The sequence below is a fragment of the Tachyglossus aculeatus genome, chromosome 10, assembly GCF_015852505.1.
Source record: "Tachyglossus aculeatus isolate mTacAcu1 chromosome 10, mTacAcu1.pri, whole genome shotgun sequence".
In the NCBI taxonomy this organism is placed as follows: domain Eukaryota; kingdom Metazoa; phylum Chordata; class Mammalia; order Monotremata; family Tachyglossidae; genus Tachyglossus; species Tachyglossus aculeatus.
In genome coordinates this window covers 19,427,335-19,454,767 of record NC_052075.1, presented here as the reverse complement: position 1 = coordinate 19,454,767, position 27,433 = coordinate 19,427,335, and the positions used below count along the sequence as shown (strand labels likewise).

At 48.9% G+C, this 27,433-nt stretch overlaps 1 protein-coding gene across 2 annotated transcripts in view; it reads right to left on the bottom strand.

Annotated features, from left to right (window-relative positions):
• POLR1A (RNA polymerase I subunit A) overlaps positions 1-27,433 on the bottom strand; it is an 82,850-nt gene that overhangs the window by 25,640 nt on the left and 29,777 nt on the right. For both annotated transcript variants that reach the window (XM_038752372.1, XM_038752373.1), the window contains exons 14-24: positions 25,714-25,905; positions 22,123-22,272; positions 21,174-21,357; positions 17,578-17,660; positions 17,305-17,463; positions 12,818-12,916; positions 12,134-12,286; positions 11,267-11,349; positions 8,877-9,042; positions 7,577-7,798; positions 2,579-2,793 (exon numbers count right to left, since the gene is read on the bottom strand). In XM_038752372.1, coding sequence (XP_038608300.1) covers positions 2,579-2,793; positions 7,577-7,798; positions 8,877-9,042; positions 11,267-11,349; positions 12,134-12,286; positions 12,818-12,916; positions 17,305-17,463; positions 17,578-17,660; positions 21,174-21,357; positions 22,123-22,272; positions 25,714-25,905 — 1,706 coding nt within the window. The remainder of the gene's footprint in view (positions 1-2,578; positions 2,794-7,576; positions 7,799-8,876; positions 9,043-11,266; positions 11,350-12,133; positions 12,287-12,817; positions 12,917-17,304; positions 17,464-17,577; positions 17,661-21,173; positions 21,358-22,122; positions 22,273-25,713; positions 25,906-27,433) is intronic.

The following is a 27,433-nucleotide window of genomic DNA, read 5'->3' as shown; positions in this document are numbered from 1 at the left end:
CCCTAACCTCCCTCATTAGCCCATTTCTGAGTCTAATAAGCTCTACTGCCCTCTCACGCTGTGGCTTAAGCCAATTTGATTGTCTTTATGGTATATGTTAAGTGCTTAATATGTGCCAGGCGCTGCACTAAACGCTGGGGCAGATTTCCTCTGTTTCTGTTCTTAGGGCACAAAAAACCACAACTAATAACTCTCCTTTATGAAAGCCTTCCTATGCTGTCCCCAGAAATTGTACTCAAAACCTCCAATGACTACCCGCCTCCCTCTGCATCCAATAAAAAAAATTCTCCGGCCTTCAAGGCTCTCTACCTGTTGTCTCCATCTTACGTCTCTGCTTTCTTCCCCAAATCCTCACTCCATGTGCCATTCTTGACTCATCCAGCTCTGATCCTTCCTTCGCTCACTGCCGTTCCCCCGGGCCTAGCGCTGCCCCCCAATCCAAAAAGCCCTTAAAAAACCCCAAACAAACCACACAACTCCTCCAGCAAGCCTTCCCCAATTAATTCCCAACATCCTGGAGTCACTGAAGTGTAGCCTAATGGAAAGCCCACAGGCCTGGGAATCAGAAGACCAGTAATATCTTCTGACTGTAGACTGACGCTCTAGACTATAAGCTTATTGTGAGCAGGGAATGTGTCTGTTTACTGCTTCGCTGTCCTGTCCCAAGAGCTTAGTACGGTGCTCTGCACACAGCAATCACTCATTAAATACAACTGAATGAATGACCTGGGTTCTAATCCCGGCTCCACCACCCGCCCGCTGTGACCTTAGTCAAGTCACTTAATTTTACTGGGCCTCAGTTACCTCATCTGTAAAATGGGGACTACGACTGTGAGCCCATGTGGGACAGGGACTGCGTCCAACCCGATTTGCTTCTATCTACCCCGGCGCTTGGTACAGTGCCGGCACATAGTAAGTGCTTATCAAATAATAATAATAATGGCATTTATTAAGTGCTTACCATGTGCAAAGCACTGTTCTAAGCGCTGGGGAGGTTACAAGGCGATCAGGTTGTCCCACAGGGGGCTCACAGTCTTCATCCTCATTTTACAGATGAGGGAACTGAGGCTCAGAGAAGTTAAGTGACTTGCCCAAAGTCACAGAGCTGACAATTGGCGGAGCCGGGATTTGAACCCGTGACCTCTGACTCCAAAGCCCGGGCTCTTTCCACTGAGCCATGCTGCTTCCCCCAAATCAAATCCCACCGTTATTATTTTACCAGCCCAATGGCTGCCCCTAACGTTTACCCATCGTCCGCAGCTACGTGTCTGGCATTCATTGATTGACTTTGATATTTCAATCCATTAATCAATGCTACTTGTTGAGCACCTACTATGCCCATCGTACTAGCGCTTGGGAGGGTTCAATACGACAATTTCACCCAGGCACATACATTCACTCTACTCCCTATCCGATCCTTATTCTTCCTACAGCTCCTGCTATTTGCAAGTCTGTTGCCCCGATTAAGAGGGTCAGCCCCCCGAGAAGCAGTGTGGCCCAGTGGAAAGAGCACGGGCCTGGGAGTGGTCTAATCCTGACTCCACTCTAATCCTGGTTAGGCCCTTGCCATCTGTTTGACCTTGGGCAAGTCACCTGACTTCTCTACTCTTCACCTAGAAAAAGGGGATTCAAAATCTGTTTTCTCTTCTGCGAGCCCCACGTGGGACAGGGACTGCGTCTGACCTCATTACCTTACATCTACTCCAGCATTTAGTACAGTAAGTGCTTTAACAATTTTTAGAATCTCCTAACTCTCAGACCCATTGAGAGGCTTTGCCATCAGGGGGGACGGATGGTCAGCTGGGCTGTTATTAGTATTATTATTGCATTTATTAAATGCTTACTGTGCGTCAAGCGCTGTACTAAGCGCTGGGGTAGAAACAAGTTGATCAGGTTGGACTCACGCTCTGTCCCACATGGAGCTCATAGCCTAAGTAGGAGACTGTGGGATTAAAAAAAAAACCAAAAACCACACAACTCCTCCAGCAAGCCTTCCCCAATTAATATGTATATATGTTTGCACGTATTTGTTACTCTATTTATTTATTTATTTATTTAACTTGTACCTATCTATTCTATTTATTTTATTTTGTTAGTATGTTTGGTTTTGTTCTCTGTCTCCCCCTTTTAGACTGTGAGCCCTGTTGGGTAGGGACTGTCTCTATATGTTGCCAACTTGTCCTTCCCAAGCGCTTAGTACAGTGCTCTGTACACAGTAAGCGCTCAATAAATACGATTGATGATGATCCTGGAGTCATTCTGCCCATTTTGCCTATGAGGAAACTGAGGCACGGATGTTATATGATTTGCCCAAGGATGCACAGCAGTGAAAAAAAAATAAATGTGGTACAGCCAGGGTTAAAACCCAGGTTCTCTCATGTTCTTTCCACCAGGCCACTTTGCTCCTTTAATCGTTCCCCACTATCCCCCGATCTTTTTCTTCTCGAGGTAATTCCCTACCAGCCCGAGTCCAAGCCTTCATATACCTCCAGTTACTTTCCCTACACGTGACCCATGAATACTGTGCAAAAAGGGAGAAACAACAAACAAATCCCCCTGCCCGCCCCCAGAAAATCACCTTTCGGGAGAGAGTTCGGTTTTCACGCAACTGTTCTCAGCCTGGGCGGCCCACTCCGTCACGTAGGCGTCGACCTTGCTTTCGAACGTCTCGGACACGGAGGCGAAGTAGATGTCTGGACGCCAGACGGCCAGACTGGGATCGGGGCAAGGGACGACCCGCTTCTGGTATTTCTTTCGGCTCTTCTCGTCCAACTCGTACCACATCTTCAACATCTGGAGCACAAGAGAAGATGGCAGAATCAATCGATCAATCAATCGCATTTATTGAGCGCTTACTATGTGCAGAGCACTGTACTAAGCGCTTGGGAAGGAAGAATGGCCACCAGAAACACCCCGTGGGCATGGGGGAGGCGCTTTGGAAGAGAGCCCGCTTGTTGGAATTCACCTCCCTTAATAACGCTTAAATTCATCTCCCTTAATATTGTGACCTTAATAACGCTTTGAAGGTGGAGGCAGGAATTTCTCATGGGCATGAATTGCATCTGCCAACGCTGATGTATTATTATCATCCTTGCCCACGTGCTTAGTACAGTGCTCTGCACGCCGTAATCGCTTCATAAATATTCATCCTCCTCCATCCCAGTCCCGCTGCACTTATGTACATTTTTTCTATTTATTTATGCGTTCGCATGAATGTCCGTCTCCCCCTCTAGACTGTAAACTCGCGGTGGGCAGGGAATGTGTCTATTTGTTTTTATAGAGAGGAGCAGCGTGGCTCAGTGGAAAGAGCCTGGGCTTTGGAGTCAGAGGTCATGGGTTCAAATCCCAACTCTGCCAACTGTCAGCTGTGTGACTTTGGGTGAGTCACTTCACTTCTCTGTGCATCAGTTCCCTCATCTGTAAAATGGGGATGAAGACTGTGAGCCCCTCCGTGGGACAACCTGATCACCTTGTAACTTCCCCAGCGCTTAGACCAGTGCTTTGCACATAATAAGAGCTTAATAAATGCCATTATTATTATTATATTGTACTTTCCCAAGCGCTTAGTACAGTGCTTTGCACGTAATAAGAGCTTAATAAATGCTATTATTATTATTATATTGTACTCTCCCAAGTGCTTAGTACAGTGCTTTGCACACAGTAAGCATCCAATAAATAGAATGAAATTAAATGTATTAGAGCATACACCCAGTTCTGCCAATACGCCAATCATATTTATTGAGTGCTACTGTTTGCAGAGCACTGTAATAAGCCCACTGTTGGGTAGGGACTGTCTCTATATGTTGCCAACTTGTACTTCCCAATCAATCAATCAATCAATCAATCGTATTTATTGAGCGCTTACTATGTGCAGAGCACTGTACTAAGCGCTTGGGGAGTACAACTAAGCGCTTGGGAAGACAACCTGATCACCTTGTAACTTCCCCAGCGCTTAGACCAGTGCTTTGCACATAATAAGAGCTTAATAAATGCCATTATTATTATTATATTGTACTTTCCCAAGCACTTAGTACAGTGCTCTGCACACAGTAAGCGCTCAATAAATACCATTGATTGATTGATTGATAAGTGGGTCTCCACTATGCAATCTAGCTAGAACGCCTGGAGGGAATTAGGGATCGTTTGTCCCACGATATCAATCTATTGGTTTTTTTTATGGTCTTTGCTTTGCGCTTACTACGCGCCAGGCACTGTTCTAAGCCCCGGGGTAGATACAAGGTAATCAGGTTGGACACAGTCCCTGTCCCACGTGGGGCTCCCAGTCTTTAACCCTATTTTACAGATGAGGGAACTGAGGCCCAGAGAAATGACGCGACTTGCCTGAGGTCACACAGAAGACAACTATCCCGCTGTTGGGGAGGGACCGTCTCTATACGTTGCCAACTTGTACTTTACGACTGAATGAATATGTTGCCAACTTGTACTTCCCAAGCACTTAGTCCAGTGCCCTGCACACAGTAAGCGCTCAATAAATACGATTGAATGAATGAATGAAAGTAGCGGAGCTGGGATTAGAACTCAGGTCCTTCGGACTCCCACGCCCAGGCTCTAACCACTAAGGCACACTGTTCGAGTTTGGTGCGCTGTGGCGACGGGAGAAACATATGCCCGCACCTGGCGTCGGAATGGGCAAGCGAATGAAGTTTGCTTTACGTGAGGTTTGGCAAGAAGGCCAAAGGACGCAGGGCAGGTTGAGCTTGTCCACGTAAAAGTCCAGACTAGGATTTCAGGGAATCCCAATTCCGCTTTTCAAGACCGCGAGGAGAAGCAGCATCAGCTAGTGGAACGAGCACAGGAAACCCGGGGGACCTGGGGTCCCCGCCATCTGTCTGCTGTGTGACCTTAGACAAGTCCCTAAGCTTCTCTGGGCCTCAGTTCCCTCCTCTGTAAAATGGGGACTAAGCATGTGTGCCCCACAGACTGGGTCCAATCTGATTACCTTTTATCGACCCCAGGGCGTGATCATTATTAATAATCGCATTTACTGAGCACTTACTGTATGGAAAGCACTGTACTAAGTGCTTGGAAGAGTATGACCTAACTTCGACACATTCCCTGCCTAAAACGAGCTCGCAGTCTAGAGGGCATAGTACAGTGCCAGGCACATAGTAAGTGCTTACAAATGCCAATAGAACAAACCCGAAAGCGCAAGGCTTTGAATCCTGTTTTCCTTCCTCAGAAAGGAGCTTTTATTCCACTCTAGGCCTACGGGGGAAAGAAATGGGATCCTACCGATGTTTTCAGAGAATAATAATAATGATGATGATGGCATTTATTAAGCGCTTACTATGTGCAAAGCAAGAGAAGGGGGCGAGGATGGGGATGGCTGAAAAGACATGACCCTGAGCATTTCTGCCTAGCAACAGCTGCTAGAGAAGCCAAGTAGGCAGCTGGCTGGGACTGCGTGCGGGAGACTGCACCACTTGGCCAGGTCAAGGGCGGCGGGATGAGAGGTCAACGAGGAGGCTGAGTGCTGAAAGCAAAATTGGAAAACAAGGCCGGGACGAGCAGATGACAAGAAGAGAAGCGCTTGCAGGTGGTAGGGGAAACAAACGAAAGAAATCCAGCGGGTCCCCCCATGCAACGATGCAGCCAGGTTGGGAGGGAAACAGGGAGATGGTGGTAAAATCACTCAACTCTCCCCCGGCATGAATGAAAGGAGTGGCTCGAATTCCAAGATGCAGCCAGGTTGGGAGGGAAACAGGGAGATGGTGGTAAAATCACTCAACTCTCCCCCGGCATGAATGAAAGGAGTGGCTCGAATTCCAAGATGCAGCCAGGTTGGGAGGGAAACAGGGAGATGGTGGTAAAATCACTCAAATCTCCCCCGGCATGAATGAAAGGAGTGGATCGAATTCCAGCTGTGTCCACGATACTCCTCCTTGAGGATGTTTCCTAGAGCCCGGGACTGGGAATCAGAAGGTCGCGGGTTTTAAATCCCAGCTCCACCACTTGCCTGCTGTGTGACCTTTAGGAAGTCACTTCACTCTCTGGGCCTCAGTTACCTCGTCTGTAAAATGGGGATTGAGAATGTGAGCCCCACGTGGGACAGGGACTGTGACCAACCTGATTTACTTGTGTCCACCCCAGTGCCTGGCACATGGTAAGCGCTTAACAACTACCAAAATTATTATTATTAGGCGGCCCCATGCTTATCCGTTCTATCAGCGGTATTTATTGAGAGCTTACTGTGTGCACTGCACTGAACTTGGTGCTTGGGGATACAACAGAGTTGGCAGGTGTGATACCCGCTCACACCGAACTTGGGGCTTGGGGATACAACAGAGTTGGCAGGTGTGATACCCGCTCACAAGGAGCTTACAGAAGAAACTTGAGAAGCAGCGTGACTTAATGGAGAGAGCGTGGGCTTGAAAGCCTGAGGAACCTGGGTTCTAATCCCGGCTCTGCCACACGTCTGCTGTGTAACCTTGGGTAAGTCGCTTAACTTTTCTGCGCCTCGGTCACCTCACCTGTCAAACGGGGATTAACACTGTGAGCCCCCAGCGGGACATGCACTGAGTCCAGCCTGATTAGCTTATATCTATTTATCTATCTATTATTTATTTATTTATTTTATTTGTACATATCTATTCTATTTATTTTATTTTGTTAGTATGTTTGGTTTTGTTCTCTGTCTCCCCTTTTAGGCTGTGAGCCCACTGTTGGGTAGGGACTGTCTCTATATGTTGCCAACTTGTACTTCCCAAGCGCTTAGTACAGTGCTCTGCACATAGTAAGCGCTCAATAAATACGATTGATGATGATGATGATGATGATATCTACCGCAGTGCTCATTACACTACTTGGAATGTAGAAAGTGCTTCACAAATACCGAGAGAGGGGAAAAAAAAAAAGGAAGCAACAAAATAGATCCCCCACAACAGCCTCAATTCTGCCTGAGGAGTCACTCAAATTTACAGGCCTATTTATTTGTGTCCCCCGGAATCAAAGAGCCACTAGAAAGGCACCGGGAGGGGAGAGGCCGGAAAACCGACTGCCACTTAAAGAGAAGACAAACAACCTCATGAAAAGAAAAAGTTTTACAACAGCGGCCCACCCCAGAAGTACGGCCGGGAAGGGGCACGTCTCGCCTTTACCGCCATCCTCTCCCCGCAACGGAAGCAGAGGCGGCGAGGTGGATTATAATTATTACTAAACGCTTACTACGCGCCGGCCACTGTCCTAAGTGTCGGGGTAGATGCAAGTTAATTGGGTTGGACACGGAGCCTGTCCCACATGGGGCTCACAGTCTTCACCCCCGTTTTACAGATGAGGGAACTGAGGCCCAGGGGAGTGAAGTGACTTGCCCAGGGTCACGCAGCAGACAAGGGGCGGAGCCAGGATTAGAACCCAGGCCCGGGCTCTAACCGCTAGGCCACGGTGCTCCCGGTCGCCACGCCTGGCTTTGAGAAACCCCACATCATCATCAATCGTATTTATTGGGCGCTTACCGTGTGCAGAGCACTGTACTAAGTGCTTGGGAAGTACAAGTTGGCAACATATAGAGCCAGTCCCTACCCAATAGTGGGCTCACAGTCTAAAATGCGCTCATTACCTCTTGGGCCGTGGGATCGCGCCCGTTTTTATTGCCTCCCGAGAGGTTCAGCGCCCGGACGGCAGCCTGGATTTTCTGCGAAAAGTTCAAGAAGGCCCCTTCCCTCGGCGGGGAGGCCACGTGCTTTCTCTGCCACCTCCGGAGGGCTCGGAAGTGCTGCTGACCCTGCTGCGGATCCATTCTGGATAAAACTTCATCCAGGTGCTTTGACCTCTTGATCACCTGGAAAGACGAGACTTTCGGTCAACAAAAATGAACCCGAACCAGAGGGGTCACGGGAGTGGCCTTGCGGCTGGAGCTTGGGCCTGGGGGTCAGAAGGGGCTGGGTTCCAATCCCGGCTCTGCCACAGGTCTGCTGTGTGACCTTGGACAATTCGCTCAACTTTGGTGGGCCTCGGCTCCCTCATCTGTAAAACGGGGATTTAAGAGGGTGAGCCCCAGGTGGGACGGGGATTGCATTCGACCAGATTAATTTATATCTACCCCAGTGCTCAGAACAGTGCTTGGCACGTTGCAAGCCCTTTACAAGTACCATTATTTTTTAAGTGCTCAATAAATGCCCCTGACTGATCGATAACTGGGGCCGAGGTGGGTGAAAGTAGAAAAAGGCAGCCAGGACCATGGAACCTAATTCTCCCATCCCTTCCTGGCTGCAGGTCTGCTGTGTGACCGTGGGCAATTCACTTAACTTCTGTGGGCCTCGGCTCCCTCATCTGTAAAACGGGGATTAAGAGGGTGAGCCCCAGGTGGGACGGGGATTGCATTCGACCAGATTAATTTATATCTACCCCAGTGCTCAGAACAGTGCTTGGCACGTTGCAAGCCCTTTACAAGTACCATTATTTTTTAAGTGCTCAATAAATGCCCCTGACTGATCGATAACTGGGGCCGAGGTGGGTGAAAGTAGAAAAAGGCAGCCAGGACCATGGAACCTAATTCTCCCATCCCTTCCTGGCTGCAGGTCTGCTGTGTGACCGTGGGCAATTCGATTAACTTCTGTGGGCCTCGGCTACCTCATCTGTAAAACGGGGATTTAAGAGGGTGAGCCCCAGGTGGGACGGGGATTGCATTCGACCAGATTAATTTACATCTACCCCAGTGCTTGGCACGTTGTAAGCCCTTTACAAGTACCATTATTTTTTAAGTGCTCAATAAATGCCCCTGACTGATCGATAACTGGGGCCGAGGTGGGTCAAAGTAGACCAAGGCAGCCAGGACCGTGGAACCTAATTCTCCCATCCCTTCCCTGACCCTCCAGCCCCATCCCCTTCCCGACCCCCGCGACGTGGCCGGGCTCTACCTCGTAGTTGTCGGCAAGGAAAGGGAACTGTTTGGACTGCAGGAACTGTGTCTTGGGGATGTCCAACCCGTCTTCCCCGTACAGAAACTGAATCACGCTGCCGTCGCTGTCTCGCACCGTTAGGTCGTATTGGACCACCAGTCCTTCCAGATGCTTGATGATACACCTAGGGCAGAAACGGATCCATCCGAAGCCCGTCAGAAGCAGGGAACGGGTCTACCAACTCTGTTGGAGGGCACTCTCCTCGGCGCTTAGTACAGTGCTCTGCCCACAGCAGGCGCTCAATAAGTACCACCGAGTGGCTGATCGGAAGCTACAGGGCCTGGCCTCCTGGGTTCTGACGGAGGTCGGGGCATTGAGCGTTAAAATGCACGTGGGAAAAAGAATAACTGTGAGGATTTGGGTCGGAGGGGGGGAGTTTAAGCCTGTGAGCCCACTGTTGGGGTAGGGACTGTCTCTATATGTTGCCAACTTGTACTTCCCAAGCGCTTAGTACAGCGCTCTGCACACAGTAAGCGCTCAATAAATACGATTGATGATGATGATGAAGCGTACTTGATAAGCACTTACTATGTGCCAGGCACGGTTACTAAGCGCTGGGATAGATACAGACTAATAAGACTGAGAAGCAGCGTGGCTCGGTGGAAAGAGCAACGGGCTTTGGAGTCAGAGGTCATGGGTTCAAATCCCCGCTCCGCCAACTGTCCGCTGTGTGACTTTGGGCAAGTCACTTCACTTCTCTGGGCCGCAGTTCCCTCATCTGTAAAATGGGGATTAAGACTGTGAGCCCCCCCGTGGGACAACCTGATTACCTTGTAACCTCCCCTGGCGCTTAGAAAGAGTGCTTTGCACATAGTAAGCGCTCAATAAATGCCATCATTACTACTATTAAGACTGGACGTAGTTCAAGCCTCACGTGGCGCTCACAGACAATCCCCATTTTATAGATGAGATGGCTGAGGAGCAGTTACCTCATTATATCAGCTAATCGGGGTTTTGGATTATTTTTTTCCAAATGGTACTTGTTAAGCGCTTATTATGTTCCAGTGACTTGCCCGAGGTTACACAGCGGACAACTACATACTGTAAAATACGAATTAAGTCTGAGAGCATTGGGGTAGATGGGTCAGACCTCATCCTTGTCCCACATGGGGCTCACGGTCTAAGCAGAGGCAAGATATCTGATCCTCGGTTTACAGATGAGGAAATGGAGGCACAGAGAAGTGACTTGTCTAATCAATTTCTGCTGAATATATTAATATATTATTAGAAATAATGGAAATATATTAACGCTAAGTGCTTAGTACAGTGCTCTGCACACTGTAAGCGCTCAATAAATACGATTGATGATGATGATATCTGATCCTCGGTTTACAGATGAGGAAATGGAGGCACAGATGGGTCAGACCTCGTCCTTGTCCCACATGGGGGTCACGGTCTAAGGAGAGGCAAGATATCTGATCCTCGGTTTACAGATGAGGAAATGGAGGCACAGAGAAGTCAAGTGACTTGTCTAATCAATTTCTGCTGAATATATCAATATACTATTGGAAATAATGGAAATATATTAATGCAAACAAATGTTTCCTATAGGAGGAACATCAGCCTTAAATTGAAATTTGATCCCTTTTCATGGCATGCACACAGGCCCTATCAGATATAGTTATACAGTTAGATCTAGACTGTGAGCCCATTGTTGGGTAGGGACCGTCTCTAGATGTTGCCGACTTGTACATCCCAAGCGCTTAGTCCAGTGCTCTGCACGCAGCAAGCGCTCAATAAATACAACTGAATGAATGAATGAAAGGTGAAAGAGCAGCTAAGAACCCAAGCAGGGAGGCAGTGTGGCTCAATGAGAAGACTACGGGCCTGGGAGTTGGATGACCTGAGTTCTAATCCCACCTCTGTCACGTGTCTGCTGTGTGACCTTGGGCCAGTCCCTGAGCCTCAGTTCCCTCATCTGTAAAACGGGGATTGAGACTGAGAGCTCCTTGTAAGAAATGGACTGTGTCCAACCTGATTATCCTGTATCTACCCCAGCACTTAGTACAGTGCCTGGCCCATGGTAAGCACTTAGATACCATTTATAACAACAACAACAAAAAAACCTGATTATCTTGTACCTACCCCAGCATTTAGTACAATCCCTGGCACCTACTAAGCACGTAAGAAATATCCCATAAAAATAAACACAACTCTAATGATCTGTATCTACCTCAGCCCTTAGTACAGTGCCTGGCATATAATAAGCACTTAAATACCCTTTCAAAATAAAGGGGGAAAAAATGAATATCTTGTATCTACCCCAGTAGTGCTTAACAAATACCATTTTTTTTTAAAAAAAAAAGGAGAGGAAAAAGTGGTGGAGGATATTATAATCAGCTTTTTACCTCTGGAGGTATCCCGATCGGCTGGTTTTGACAGCTGTATCTACCAAACCTTCCCTCCCGGCCATGCAGTGAAAGAAGAACTCCTGCCGGGGGGAGAGAGGGAGAGAAAAACAACAAACCACAGGGAGACTCATTAGTCTAGATGGTAAAAACTTCTAAACACAAGCCAAAGGCAACTCCAAACAAATCCCAGTGTGGAAAATGCCTCTCTGAGGGATCCATTACCAAGCCATACCTACGGGCTGATTATCACTCACGGGGGAAATGATCTCTCTCCGTCCCCAGAGCCCGCAAGCTCACACGCGCTTGATCACGTGTCCCCATTCTCGCTTTCCACGGAGGGGCTGTTTTTCACTCACTCGTTCATAAAATTGTATTGATCGAGAGCTTACTGTGCGCAGAACACTGTACTGAGCGCCTGGGAGAGTACAACAGACACATTCCCTGCCCATATCGAGCTCGTCGGTGGCCCCGATGGCACGAGCCCTTACTCCCTGCCACAGGGACCCGCCGAGACTTAGCCCCGCGAGCCAAAACTCCGATTTAGTTGGGTCGTTCCCGTCCACCTCCGACTTCCCAGTGTAGCCTAAATGAGCCGCGGCCCCTCTGATGGTGTCTGCTAGGGCTTGGCTGTTTGCGTTCACGGTCTGCATTCACAGTCACACTCCAGACTGTGAGCTCGCTGTGGGCAGGGGATGTGTCTGTTGTTGTAGTGTACTCTTCCAAGCGCCTAGTATAGCGCTTGGCACACAGTGAGCGCTCAGTAAGTATGACTGAATGAATGAAGGATGCCCGGAGCCCTATTCGTGGGACGTGACTAAAGACAGAAGCCGGGGGGGAGCGGAGGAGGAACGAGGAATGACAAACTGGTGGTTTGATGCCGGTGAGAAATCTGCCGGTGACGAAGCCCCCGGATAGGGGGGTCACTTCATAGGGCTGGAAACACGGCAGCGACTTTCCAGAGGGCATCAGTGGAGGTCTTCGGCCTTCCAATTCAATCTGACCCAGCAGACAGGAGATCTGGGGGAGGAAAAAGTCAATCCGGCAAAATTGGGGACGATGCTGGGAGCAGGAAAAGGAAAAAGAAAGAAAAAAACCCAACCCACCGGGCCCCCCCCAACTGCATTTATCATCACCCTTGCTTCCCGCACCGTATCTAGATCATTCCTTTGTTCCCTCTACCCTTCAGCTTCACTGGCTGACCTGGGGCAAGTCACTTCGCTTCCCTGGGCCTCAGTTCCTCCATCTGGAAAACGGGGATTGAGATCCTGAGGCCCAGGTGGGACAGGGACTGTGTCCAACCCTATTTGCTTGCATCCACCCCACCCCAAAGTCTCGCAGCAGGCGAGGGGCAGAGGTGGGATTAGAACCCAAGTCCTTCCGACTCTCAAGCCCGTGCTCTATCCACTAGGCCACGCTGCCTCTATTTCTTCCGTCTCCCTCCGACTGCCCAGGGGTCCTAATACGGGCACCGAACCTCACACCGACCCCCCTTCCCGTTCAGGAGGGTCCCACCAGCCGGGGAGGAGATGAGCCTCCTCCGATTCTCACCTGCATCGTGTTCACGGTCGATCCCTTGGCTCCCGACTGCACCATCATCTGCAGGTTGTTTTCCGGGAACTGCCGGTGAAGGCCAAACGGCATGCAGGCCTGACAAGAGATACCGGCAGGTCAACGCGGGGGACGGCGGGGAGGAAGGAAGGGTGACGCAGTGCCGGCGGACCCCGGGACTGTACGCCACCTCCACGAAAGTCGTGCCAACGTGGCGGGGGGACGGACAAAGGCGACCGCAATCCACGGAGCATCCCCCCACGTCAGCCGCAACTTAAAATTTTCTTTCCCCTCTACAGCGTTTAGCGGATCTGCTGCCTGGGAGTGAAATGGACTGGGTTGAATTTCACCCCCTTTGCCCTGCTCCACCGCCCAAATCAGAAGGCGGAAACGGGTAAACCCTCCAAGGGACAATCACCCCTGAAAAATCCCGTGGCCGTGCTCTTCGGTCCAGCCGTTGCAAGTTGTGCGGCTGATGCAGGACTCCTCACTCATTCCCTCACTCAATCGTTTTTATTAAGCACTTACTGTGAGAAGTGCTTTAATAAAGACTCAATCAATCAATCGTACTTAATGAGCGCTTACTGTGTGCAGAGCACTGTACTAAGCCCTTAGGAAGTCCAAGTCGGCAACACATAGAGACAGTCCCTACCCAACAGCGGGCTCACAGTCTAGAAGGGGGAGACGGAGAACAAAACTGAACGTACTAACAAAATAAAATAAATAGAATAGATATGTACAAGATAAATAAATAAATAGAGTAATAAATATGTACAAACATATATACATATATACCGGTGATATACATATATACAGAAGCAGCATGGCTCAATGGAAAGAGCACGGGCTTTGGAGTCAGAGGTCATGGGTTCAAATCTCGACTCTGCCAACTGTCAGCTGTGTGATTTTGGGCAAGTCACTTAACTTCTCTGTGCCTCAGTTCCCTCATCCGTAAAATGGGGGTGAGGACTGTGAGCCCCCCGTGGGACAATCTGATCACCTTGTAACCTCCCCGGTGCTTAGAACAGGGCTTTGCACCTAGGAAGTGCCTAATAAATGCCATCATTATTATTACTGTGAGCACTGCTCTGTACTAAGCGCTTGGGAAAGCACAATACAACAATAAACAGTGACATTCCCTGCCAACAATGAGCTCACGGTCTAGAGAAGCAGCCTGGCTCAGTGGAAAGAGCACGGGCTTTGGAGTCAGAGGTCACGGGTTCAAATCCCGGCCCCGCCAGTTGTCAGCTTTGTGACTTTGGGCTAGTCACTTCACTTCTCTGGGCCTCAGTTCCCTCATCTGTAAAATGGGGATGAAGACTGTGAGCCCCCCATGGGACAACCTGATCACCCTGTAACCTCCCCAGCGCTTAGAACAGTGCTTTGCACATAGTAAGTGCTTAATAAATGCCATCATCATTATTATTATTATTATTAGAGGAGGGTGGAGACAGACATCAGTACAAATAAATAAAGTTACGTGTATTTTCAGAAGTGTTTTGGGGCTGGTTGTGGTGGGGGGAGAGCAAAGGGAGCAAGTCAGGGAGATGCAGAAAGCAGTGGGAGATGAGGAAAAGTGGGGCTTAATCTGGGAGGGCCTCTTGGAGGAGATGGGCCTTCAATAAGGCTTTGAAGGTTGGGGGGAGAGTGATTGTCTGTCAGATTTGAGGAGGGGGGGCGTTCCAGCCAGAGGCAGGACGTGGGTCAGGGGTCAGCGGCGAGTTCGGGGCACAATGAGAAGGTTAGCACCGTGAGACCCTACCGATTTCCACTGCGCTTTCTCTCTCCCCATAGCCGCACCCTTTGCCACCTTAAAGGCAAGAAGGATGCTCGATTGTTTTTTAAATGGCATTAGTTAAGCGCTTACTACATGTTAAACACTATTCTAAGCGCTGGGGTAGACAATCCCAGCACTGCCACCAGTCTGCTGTGCGACCTTGGGCCGGTCACTTCACCTCTATGTGTCTCAGTTCCCTCATCTGTCAAATGGGGAGTGAGGCTGTAAAGCTCCACATGGGACAGGGAATGCACTCATTCATTCATTCATTCAGTTGTATTTATTGAGTGCTTATTGTGTGCAGAGCACTGTACTAAGTGCTTGGGAGAGAAGCGGCGTGGCTCAGTGGAAAAGAGCACGGGCTTTGGAGTCAGAGGTCATGGGTTCAAACCCCGGCTCCACCAACTGTCAGCTGTGTGACTTTGGGCAAGTCACTTCACTTCTCTGGGCCTCAGTTACCTCATCTGTAAAATGGGGATTAAGACTGTGAGCCCCCCCGTGGGACAACCTGATCACCTTGTAATCTCCCCAGCGCTTAGAACAGTGCTTTGCACATAGTAAGCGCTTAATAAATGCTATTATTATTATTATTATTATTATTACAAGTCGGCAACATATAGAGACGGTCCCTACCCAACAACAGGCTCACAGTCTAGAAGGGGGAGACAGACAACAAAACAAAACATGTGGACAGGGGTCAAGTCGTCAGAACACATAGAGTTAAAGCTAAATGCACATCATTAACCAAAGAAATAGAATAGTAAATAAGTACAAGTGAAATAGAGTAATAAATCTGTACAAACCTATATTCAGGTGCTGTGGGGAGGAGAAGGAGGTAGGGCGGGGGGGATGGAGAGGAAGAGAGGAAAAAGGGGGCTCAGTCTGGGAAGGCTTGATTTGCCTGTATCCACCCCAGTGCTTAGGACACTGTCTAGCACATAGTAAGCACTTAAATGCCATCATCATCATCAATCGTATTTATTGAGCGCTTACTATGTGCAGAGCACTGTACTAAGCGCTTGGGAAGTACAAATTGGCAACATATAGAGACAGTCCCTACCCAACAGTGGGCTCACAGTCTAAAAGGGGGAGACAGAGAACAAAACCAAACATACTAACAAAATAAAATATATAGAATAGATATGTACAAGTAAAATAAATAGAGTAATAAATATGTACAAACATATATACATATATACAGGTGCTGTGGGGAAGGGAAGGAGGTAAGAAGGGGGGATGGAGAGGGGGATGAGGGGGAGAGGAAGGAAGGGGCTCAATCTGCCATCATTACTCTTATTATTACAAGGTTATCACTTTCGATGCAGTCCCTGTCCTTGGTCTAGATAGGGAGTAGGAGTTAATTCCTGTTTTTTTGGGTGTTTTGTTTTTTTTTAAAAAAAAACAGATGAGGTAACTGAGGCACAGAAAAGTGGAGCTGGGATTAGAAACCAGGTCTTCTGATTCCCAGGTCCGTGTCCCCTCCACTAGATGCTCGATCAATCTCTTTGGCCTGAACGATCTCTCGGCCTCAAGCTCAGCCTCGGGGGCCGGGAAAGGGTTTTCGGAGTGGAGCGGGGTGGGAAGAGACGGGAAAAGACACCCGCGGATCCCCCTCAGACTGTGAGCCCCAAGTTGGAGAGGGATGGCGTATGATTTGAATGTATCCACCTTGGTGCTCAGAACAAAGTAACGCCTAATAATACCAGCGCGATTATTACTATGAAGGAAGGGGTTCTCATTTTCACAGATTCCACTGCGCTCCCGAATGTTTAGCGAGACCACACCATCCGATCAACCAGTGGTATTCATTGAGCACTTATTGTTGCAGAGCTCTGTACTATCAATCAATCGTATTTATCGAGCGCTTACTATGTGCAGAGCACTGGAAAGGGCACAATAGGACAGAGTTGGTAGAGACATTCCCAGCCCAAGAGCTGACGGATTGATTCCGTTGTACGGTGCTCTACACATGGTAAGGGCTCAAGAAATACCCTTGATTTCTTGATACCCTCACTGTACCTCGTTCTCCTCAATGTACCTCGTTCTCGCCTGTCCCGCCGTCGACCCCCGGCCCACGTCATCCCCCGGGCCTGGAATGCCCTCCCTCTGCCCATCCGCCAAGCTAGCTCTCTTCCTCCCTTCAAGGCCCTGCTGAGAGCTCACCTCCTCCAGGAGGCCTTCCCAGACTGAGCCCCTTCCCTCCTCTCCCCCTCGTCCCCCTCTCCATCCCCCCATCTTACCTCCTTCCCTTCCCCACAGCACCTGTATATATGTATATATGGTTGTACACATTTATTACTCTGTTTATTTATTTATTTATTTATTTTACTTGTACATTTCTATCCTATTTATTTTATTTTGTTGGTATGTTTGGTTCTGTTCTCTGTCTCCCAGTTTTAGACTGTGAGCCCACTGTTGGGTAGGGACTGTCTCTATGTGTTGCCAATTTGTACTTCCCAAGCGTTTAGCACAGTGCTCTGCACATAGTAAGCGCTCAATAAATACGATTGATTGATTGATTGATTGATTGATTGACTGGAGGGGGATACAGACATTAATATAAAGAAATAATCCCGTACCTGATAGGGTCAGGTTTACCTGGATTTTCCCAATCTGCAGAGCCTGGACTCTCCCCAAAACTCTCCCGGTTCCCGAAAGGAGGGAAGCGAGCGCACTCACCTTCCCCGTCACGGTAATCAAGGGAGCTAACCTTATTGATCTCATTGCTGTAATGGTTCACTTCTTCCTTGAACTTCAGATCTACCATGTTGAAATCCTTCTGATCTTGGGAGAGATGGGCGTCTTGCCAGCGCCCCTGGACCTCCTCCTGCGATGCTGTTTCTGGCAGGTTAAACGCCGCTCTGACCGCCTGGGAGGAGAAAAGGGGAGGTTGCCGGGCCTCAGTCCAAGAGGGCCCCCACGATTTGCAATTCCCTCTTCCCTTTCTTCCTCGACCCCCTCCTTCCCCGCCCCAGGACCCTACCCTGTGGCCACAGAGGGTGGACTCTTCAATGACGGTGCGTCTCCTGATGTCGGCTTGGGGTCTGACCAGAATGTCTTCCACGCCTGCGAAGGTACAAACGCAACTGATCGACTGGTCGCATTTTCTCCCCCCTGACTGTCATCGTCAATCGTATTTATTGAGCGCTTACTATGTGCAGAGCACTGTACTAAGCGCTTGGGAAGTTGGCAACATATAGAGACAGTCCCTACCCAACAGTGGGCTCACAGTCTAAAAGGGGGGAGACAGAGAACAAAAGCAAACACACTAACAAAATAAAATAAATAGAATAGATATGTACAAGTAAAATAAATCATCAATCATCAATCGTATTTATTGAGCGCTTACTATGTGCAGAGCACTGTACCTAGTGCTTGGGAAATTGGCAACATATAGAGACAGTCCCTACCCAACAGTGGGCTCACAGTCTAAAAGGGGGGAGACAGAGAACAAAACCGAACATACTAACAAAATAAATTAAATAGAATACATATGTACAAGTAAAATAAATAAATATGCGCAGAGCTCTGTACTAAGTGCTTGGGAGAGTACAATACCACAGAATTAGCGTGCACGTTCCCTGCCCACAACAAGACTACAAATCTAGAGGTGGATACGGATGTTAATAGAATAACAATAATAATAATGATGGTACTTGCTAAACACTTACTTTGTGCCACACACCGTTGCAAGCGCTGGGATGGATTCAAGTTAATCGGGTTGGACACAGTCCCTTGTCCCACATGGGGCTCACACTCTTATCCCCATTTTATAGATGAGGTAACTGAGGCACGGAGAAGTGAAGTGACTTGCCCGAGGTCACGCAGCAGACATTCATTCGTTCAATCGTATTTATTGAGCGCTTACTGTGTGCAGAGCACTGGACTAAGCGCTTGGGAAGTTCAAGTTGGCAACATCCCACTGTTGGGTAGGGACCGTCTCTATATGTTGCCAGCTTGGACTTCCCAAGCGCTTAGTCCAGTGCTCTGCGCACAGTAAGCGCTCAATAAATACGATTGATGATATAGAGACGGTCCCTACCCAACAGCGGGCTCACAGTCTAGAAGGGGGAGACAGACACCAAAACAAAACGTATTAACAAAATAAAATAAATAGAATAAATACGTACAAGTAAAATAGAGTAATATGTACAAACATATATACATATATACAGGTGCATGTATATATACATATACACAGATGTGACGGAGTCATCAATCGTATTTATTGAGCGCTTACTGTGTGCAGAGCACTGTACTAAGCACTTGGGAAGTACAAATTGGCAACATATAGAGACAGTTCCTACCCAACAGTGGGCTCACAGTCTAAAAACGGGCTCACAGACGGAGTCGGGATTAGAACCCAGGTCCTTCTGATTCCCAGGTCCGTGCCCCATCCATTAAGCCACGCTGCTTCTTTTATGTTGTCGATTTGTACTTCCCAAGCGCTTAGCGCAGTGCTCTGCACACGGTAAGCGCTCACTAAATACGATTGATTGACTGAATAAACGAATGCTTTATTTATGAATAAATAACTTACCATTTATAATTCAGAGATACGTACACAAGCACTGTGGGGTGTCCGGAGGTCACAGATTGAAGTAAATGGAAGACGGAGAGGGAGCCAGGGAAAAGAGGGTTTATTCGGGGGAAGGCCTCAGAGGAGATTTGACTTTAGTAATGGTTTGAAGGTGAAGAAGAGGGGTGGACTGGCGTATATACGGAGCGGGAGGGAGTTCCAGGTTGGGGGAGGATGTGGGAAAGGCGTCGGAGGCAAGATGGATTTTAGACTGTGAGCCCACTGTTGGGTAGCGACTGTCTCTATACGTTGCCAATTTGTACTTCCCAAGCGCTTAGTACGGTGCTCCGCACATAGTAAGCGCTCAATAAATACGATTGATGATGATGACCGTCTCTATATGTTGCCAATTTGTACTTCCCAAGCGCTTAGTACGGTGCTCCGCACATAGTAAGCGCTCAATAAATACGATTGATGATGATGACTGTCTCTATATGTTGCCAATTTGTACTTCCCAAGCGCTTAGTACGGTGCTCCGCACATAGTAAGCGCTCAATAAATACGATTGATGATGACGATGATGATGATGATGATGGATGAGGTCAGGGCACAGTGAGGGAGCTGGTGCTAGAGGAGCAGAGTGTAGTAGGGGATGCAGTAGTGGGGTGCAGTAGGAGATTAATGAGGTGAAGTAGGGTGGGGTGATCTGATGGAGGCCTTTAAAGCCAACGGTAAAGAGTTTCTGTTGGACGCGGAGGTGGATGGGCAACCACTGGAGGTTCCTGAAGAGGGGGGAAACGTGACCTGAACGGTTCTGTTGAGAAGCAGCGTGGCTCAGTGGAAAGAGCCCGGGTTTGGGAGTCAGAGGTCATGGGTTCGAATCCCGGCTCTTCTCTGGGCCTCGGTTCCCTCATCTGGAAAATGGGGATTAAGACTGTGAGCCCCCGGTGGGGCAACCCGATCACCCTGTAACCTCCCCGGTGCTTAGAACAGTGCTTTGCACAGAGGAAGCGCTTCATAAATGCCACCAGCATCATCGTCATCATAAATGACTTGCCGATGGCAGAGATTAGAGGCAGTATAGCTTAAAGGAACAAGCGCAGGCCTGGGAGACAGAGGACAGAGACAGTGCTCTGCACACAGTAAGCGCTCAATAAATACGATTGATGATGACCTGGGTCCTAATCCCAGCTCTGCCACTTGCCCGCTGTGCGACTTGGGGCAAGTCACTTCACTGATCTGTGCCACAGTTACCTCGTCTGTAAAACGAGGATTAAGACTGAGCCCTATGTGAGACAGGTCAACCAGATGACCTTGTATCTGCCCGACTGCTCAGTACATTCAATCATATTTATTGAGCGCTTACTATGCGCAGAGCTCTGTACTAAGCGCTTGGAAGAGTACAGCGCAACAATAAACTGACATATCCCCCGCCCACAGTGAGCTTACATTCTAGAGGGGGAGACAGACATTAATATGAATAAATAGACAACAAATTTGCACACAAATACCTGGTACATAGTAAGCACTTAAGAATTCCTTACCAAACGGGTTCCAATAGTAGACTTAGAACAGTGCTTTGCACATAGTAAGCGCTTAATACCATTATTATTATTATTATTACAGTGATATGCAGTAAGCTCGTTGTGGGCAGGGAATGTGAATCTGTCTGCTTATTATTACATGTCACTCTCTCAAACACTTAGCACAACGCGCCGCACACAGTGAGCGCTCAATAAATACGACGGAATGATGAAAATGCAAACAGTGAGAGCAAAAGGGCTGAGATGACAGAAGGGAGGGTGTGACCCGGGAGACAGGGGACGTGAATTCAGGAAAGCTTCACGGAACAGGCAGGAGTATAGAAGGGCTTTGAAGATGGAGGGACGGATCAATAAATACCATCGACGTGTCCGCTGCTTACCACAGGGCTCGACCCACTGTCGGGACTTAAAAACCACAATTTGAAAAATGATCGGCGTTGTTCCAAAGCGACTCTCGGGCCGGTTGACCCCGTAGGAGCCCGGGGGGTCGGGGGGGGGAAAGGAGGCGTCGCTCACCCATCGTGAAACCCTTGTAGAGCTGTAAGTAGGCGGTGAAGAGGCGAGCCAGGCAGGTGAGCACTTTGCCGCTGGTCTCGCCCCCGTACACTTCGTAGCAGCAGTGAACCAGGCCGTAGGCCGAGCTGCCGTAGTGAGCTTTGTCCAGCACCCCGCAGAGCAGCTCCCCTTCTCGGATGATCACCTAATAATAATAATAATAATAATAATTATTATTATTATTATTATTATTGCGGTGGCATTTGTTAAACGCATACAATCTGTGCTTGTGATAGAGAAGCAGGGAGAACCAGACTAGCAAACGTCTTAGCCGCTCCTCTCCAGCCCCGCCTTCCCTCCTCCTTCCTCTCCTTTCATTAGGAGCAGCGTGGCTTAGTGGGTAATAATAATAATGATGGTATTTATTAAGCGCTTACTATGTGCAAAGCACTGCTCTAAGCGCTGGGGAGGTGACAAGGTGATCAGGTTGTCCCGCGGGGGGCCTCACAGTTTTAATCCCCGTTTCACAGATGAGGGGAACTGAGGCCCAGAGAAGTGAAGTGACTTACCCAAAGTCACACAGCCGACGGTTGGCGGAGCCGGGATTTGAACCCGTGACCTCTGACTCCAAAGCCCGGGCTCTTCCCACTGAGCGGGCCTAGGAGTCAGAGGTCATGGGTTCTAATCTCGGCTCCGCCACTCATCTGCTGTGTGACCTTGGGCAAGTCGCTTCACTGTCTCTGCGCCTCAGTTCCCTCACCTGTCAAACGGGGACGAAGACTGTGAACCCGACGTGGGACAGGGACCGTGTCCAACCCGATTATCTTGCATACTACCCCAGTGCTTAGAACAGTGGCTGGCACCCGGTAAGCACTTAATAAATACCCTGATTCTCATTAATTCCTCTTACAAGAAAAACCAACAAACCACCCAGGCTCCCCGTGACCCTGTCAAAACCCTGGGAATGTACCTGGGACTCGCACATGGTCTCGGGGTCGAAGCCAGGAGTGGCTCGGGGACTTTCCTTCACCCAGGCCTTCCCGTTGATCTTCGCCTTCCCCGACAAATTCAGCGCGAGGTGATTTTCGGGGATCACGTTGATCAGCAGCGTAGAGACGATCTGCAAAGGAGCAGAGGGCGGTCAGGTTTTGGGGGTCTCTCCCCGGACAATCGGAGGGGACGGAAACGACATTCGGGTTCTCTATCACGGAGGACATACGCCGGCGACCCTTTCTGAACTTATTTTCACCCCCATTCACCCACAAACCCACACTCGTTTTAACAAAAGGATCTAGAATTGTTCACAGTTGGCCCCGGTGCTCAATTCATTTCCAGTTGGCAACAGAAGCAGTGTGGCCTAATGGAGACAGCACCGGCCATGGGTTCAAATCCCAGCTCTGCCACTTGTCTGCTGTGTGACCTCGGGCAAGCCACGTTGCTTCTCCGTGGCTCAGTTGCCTCATCTGCAAAATGGACATTAAAACTGTTAGCCCCATGCGGGACATGGACTACCCCAGCGCTTAGTCCAGTGCCTGGCACATAGTACGTGCTTAAGAAATATGATTTAAAAAAAAAATAAAGTTGGCGGACACAATGTCTGCCCACAAGCAGCTTATAGTCTAGAGACCGTAATCCTTAGCTTTGAACTGGTCATTCCATCACCTTATCTGCATGGTGTGGTCACCCAAACTTAGTTCAGGGAATGGAAAAAGATAACCCACAAAATCAAGACTCTGTCTACCCAAATTTTTCCTCAATGATGTGTGCTAGTCTCGGATCCAAATCATACAGACACCCGACTCACCCCTTGGCTGGGTCATCACCACCCTCGGCCTGAACCAGCCCAAACACACCCCTGGCCGCTGAAAACGGATCGTGTGGACAGATAATTCTTCCCTCCTAAATCCCCCAGTCCCATTAAGACACCCATCAAATGTATTTATTCAGCACTTACTGTGTGCAGAGAGAGAGCACTGTACTAAGCACTTGGGAGAGTACAATAATAACAATAAAAAGACACATTCCCCACCCACAGTGAGCTTACAGTCTAGCAGCGAGGACTTGCGGGTGCTCAATAAATGGTGAGAGGTTATCTGTGGTCAGTCCTGCAACAGGCTCTGAAGCCACTCTTGCCAAATCCACTAGGCTGAGCGAAAGATGGACACAAGTCGAGGCAAACGGTCATCAAGAAATAGCCATCATAGCGATGAAAGAGACATCGGTCAGCAAGACTAGGGGAATCAACTTCTCCGTCACTGTAGGGACGGGGACGATGCCTAGTATTCTCTCCAGGTGCTCAGTAGTGCTCTGTCCACATTAAGAGCTTAAATACCCTTGTATTTAAGGGTATTTAAGCTCAAGGCTTCGGGGGAAAGCATACTTGGACGGTAAATCAAGGGAAACAGCTGCCCAGCCCCAAGATCAGCCTGGGGAAGCTGCAATCAGGGACGAGATTAAATCTGCACCAAATGTAAGCACTTCGTGATCTGTCGCTGTTACCACGGTGCGAGCGGCTGAACGTACGCGCCTCCCAAATACCTACCCGCAAACTTGCCCACAGAGGAAACAAATGCTTCCCGGGGGTTTGGGTTCCAATCCGAAAGGCAGGAAGTCTACGAGCGAAGTGAAGAGACACTCCATCTCTCTAAAGTGACCTATTTTGGCATTGGCTACTGGTGACAGAGACGGATGACTTTCAGTGGGAAAGGGGAAGGAGGAGTAAACAAAGTGTTTCCGAGAAATGCCCCGAGGTTGTAACCCGCTCGGCGGGCTTGCGGCTTATTTCTCGGGACCCTAAAAAAAGTTCTGAAACTTGTTCCCTTTTTGAAAATGATGTTGGTGTGGTCTAAGGAAAAACAGACCTAGAGAGCAACAGCTTACAAATCAGTTCATCCCCTGCCCAGAAAAATCCATCTCCACCCAGTTCGTGATTCTGCTCATCACCAGGGTTAAAAAGGTAACCACCAGAGCCTGTAAGCTCATTGTGGGCAAGGAATGTGTCTACCAATTGTTTTACTATACTCTCCCAAGTGCTTAGTACAATGCTCTGCACACAGTGAGCGCTCAATAAATACCACTGATTGATACTGGGTTTTAAAGGCCTTGTCCCCAAGGAGATGGCACTCTAACCAAGATACAATCATCGTAAGAAGAGAAAGTCATTTCTATGGGTTGAGAAGGGCACAGGAGCCTGGGTTTGCACCGGAATGGGTTCAGTGTGGGAAATTAAAGCAGCAAAACCCAAGTTTACAGGGAAGAAAGACCATGCTTTCCCCAAACTGAGTGAGCTCTCTCCAGTCTAATCCAGTTGGCTCCCTTATAACATTAATTGTGTTTCTTACAAAGTGCTTACTATGTTCCAACCATGTGCCCTGCAATATGCCAAGTAAACCCACTGATTATTACTGCCACTGAAATGGCGCATGTAGATAAGAAGAAGCAGCAATCTTATCCTACCTTGCTGTGATTACTGCATCAGCCTCCTTGCTGACTTCCCTGCCTCCTGTCTCTCCTAAGTCCAGCCCATACGTCACTCTGCTGGCCGGATCACTGATCTATAAAATCATTCAGTCCACTCCTCCAGAACCTCCAGTGGTTGTCCATCCTTCCGCACCAAACAGAAACTCCTCACCATTGGCTTTAAAGCATTTAAATCACCTTGCTCCCTCCTATCTCACCTCACAACTCTCCTACTACAATCAGACGGCACACTCTGCTCCTCTAATGCTAACCATCTCACTGTACCTCGGTCTTTATCTCACCGCCGGCCTCTCGCTCACGTCCTCCGTCCGGCCTGAAATGCCCTCCCTCTTCACATCCGACAGACAAGGACTCTCCCCTGCTTCCAAGCCTTACCGAAGGCACATCTCCTCCAAGAGCCTTCCCTGACTAAGCCCTCTTTCCTCTTCTGCCACTCCCTTCTGCATCACCCTGACTTGCTCCCTTTATTCATCCCCCCATCCCAGCCCCACGCACTTATGGACATATCTGTCATTTAGTGATTTATATTCATGTCTGTCTCCCCCTCAAGACTGTAAGCTCACTGTGGGCAGGGAATGTACCTATTTATTGTTCTGCTGTGCTCTCCCAAGCGCTTAGAATGGTGATAATGATGACGGTATTTGTTAAGCGCTTACTATGTGCAAAGCACTGTTCTAAGCGCTGGGCTTTAAATAATAATAATAATAATAATAATAATAATGATGGCATCTGTTAAGCGCTTACTAAGTGCAAAACACTGTTCTAAGAGCTGGGGGGGGGGATACAAGGTGATCAGGTTGTCCCACGTGGGGCTCACAGTCTTAATCCCCATTTTACAGATGAGGTAACCGAGGCTCAGAGAAGTGAAGTGACTTGCCCAAGGTCACACAGCAGACACGTGGTGGAGCTGGCACTCGAACCCATGACCTCCGACTCCAAAGCCCGTGCTCTTTCCGGTGAGCCGCGCTTTGCGGCAGTAAGGTCTCAATAAATACGACTGGCCGGAACTGGACACAGTCTCCGTCCCACTCCGGATCCCGGGATCAACTTTTCCAGTCAGGCCGCCGCCCGCTCCGGTTACCTGCTTCCCGGTCCACAGGGGATACGGCTTCAGGATAGCGGGAGGGAAGGTCTTCACGCGTCCCACCTTGTCGGTCAGCCCCCGGTACACCAGCTCCATATACTGCTCCCTGGTGAAGAAGCAGCCTCGCGTGGTCATGCCTGCTCCGGCTACCATGTGGTCCTGGATCAACCCCGCTAGTGGTTGGCCATCCTGGGCGGCCACGACAGAACACAGGGAAACATGGAAGGGAAGATGCGTTAGTCTACGCTTCGAGGAGACCTCTCTAAAAAAAAATGAAGAACAAAAAAAATGAACACAGCCTCGTCCATTTTCATGCTCGGGAAGCGGATAGAGCCCGGGCCTGGGAATAATCCCGGCTCCACCACTTGTCTGCTGTGTGACCTTGGACAAATCACTTCACTTTTCTGGGCTTCGGTTAACACATTTATAAAATGGGGATTGAGGCTGTGAGCCCCACTTGGGACAGGGACTGTGTCCAACTGAGTTTGCTTGTATCCATCCCAGCGCCTGGCACATAGGAAGCACTTGACAAAAACCATCCTTATTATTATTATTATTTTCTGAGTCTCAACCCTTGGGCTCCAGTGCCTAAATAATACTGATGGTATTTATTAAGCGCTTAGCACGTGCCAAGCAGTGCTCTGCGCACAGTAAGCGCTCAATATGTACTATGCGTTTAATCATCATCATCATCAATCGTATTTATTGAGCGCTTACTGTGTGCACAGCACTGTACTAAGCACTTGCGAAGTACAAGTTGGCAACATATAGAGACAGTCCCTACCCAACAGTGGGCTCACAGTCTAAAAGGGGGCTTAATATGTACTAAGCGCCTGGAAAGTACAATTCGGCAACAGGAAGTGAGGCCCAGAGACGTAAATCAATCAATCAATCAATCAATCGTATTTATTGAGCGCTTACTATGTGCAGAGCACTGTACTAAGCGCTTGGGAAGCACAAATTGGCAACATATAGAGACAGTCCCTACCCAACAGTGGGCTCACAGTCTAAAAGGGGGCTTAATATGTACTAAGCGCCTGGAAAGTACAATTCGGCAACAGGAAGTGAGGCCCAGAGACGTAAATCAATCAATCAATCAATCGTATTTATTGAGCGCTTACTATGTGCAGAGCACTGTACTAAGCGCTTGGGAAGCACAAATTGGCAACCTATAGAGACAGTCCCTACCCAACAGTGGGCTCACAGTCTAAAAGTCACGTAAAGTGACTTGCCCACAGTCATGCAAGGAGACAACTGGCAGAGCAAGGATTAGAACCCAGGGCCTTCCGACTCCCAAGCCCGTACTCTATCCTCTAGGCCATGGTGCTTCTCGGCGTGCTAACTCTGCGTAAAGCACTGGGCTAAGCACGGCTGCAGCTACAGAATAAACCGATGGTTCACAATCCCCGTCCCACCGAACAGATATGAAATCCCCATTTGACATACGAGGAAACTGAGACCCCGCAGAAGCAAAGGGACTTGTCCAAGGTCACTCGAACGGCAGAGCGGCGATTAGAACTCGGGTTTCCTGGCTCTCGGTCCTATGCGGTTTCCACCAGGCCTTTCCTACTAGTACTCTCCCAGATGTGGGTTTAGAAATACGGATTTGCAAATATACAATATGAATGCTTGTATTTAACAGACACAGGGAGAGGGAGAGGAAGAGAGGGAGAAAGGGAGAGAGGGAGGGAGGGGGAGAGGGAGAGAAAGAGAGAAC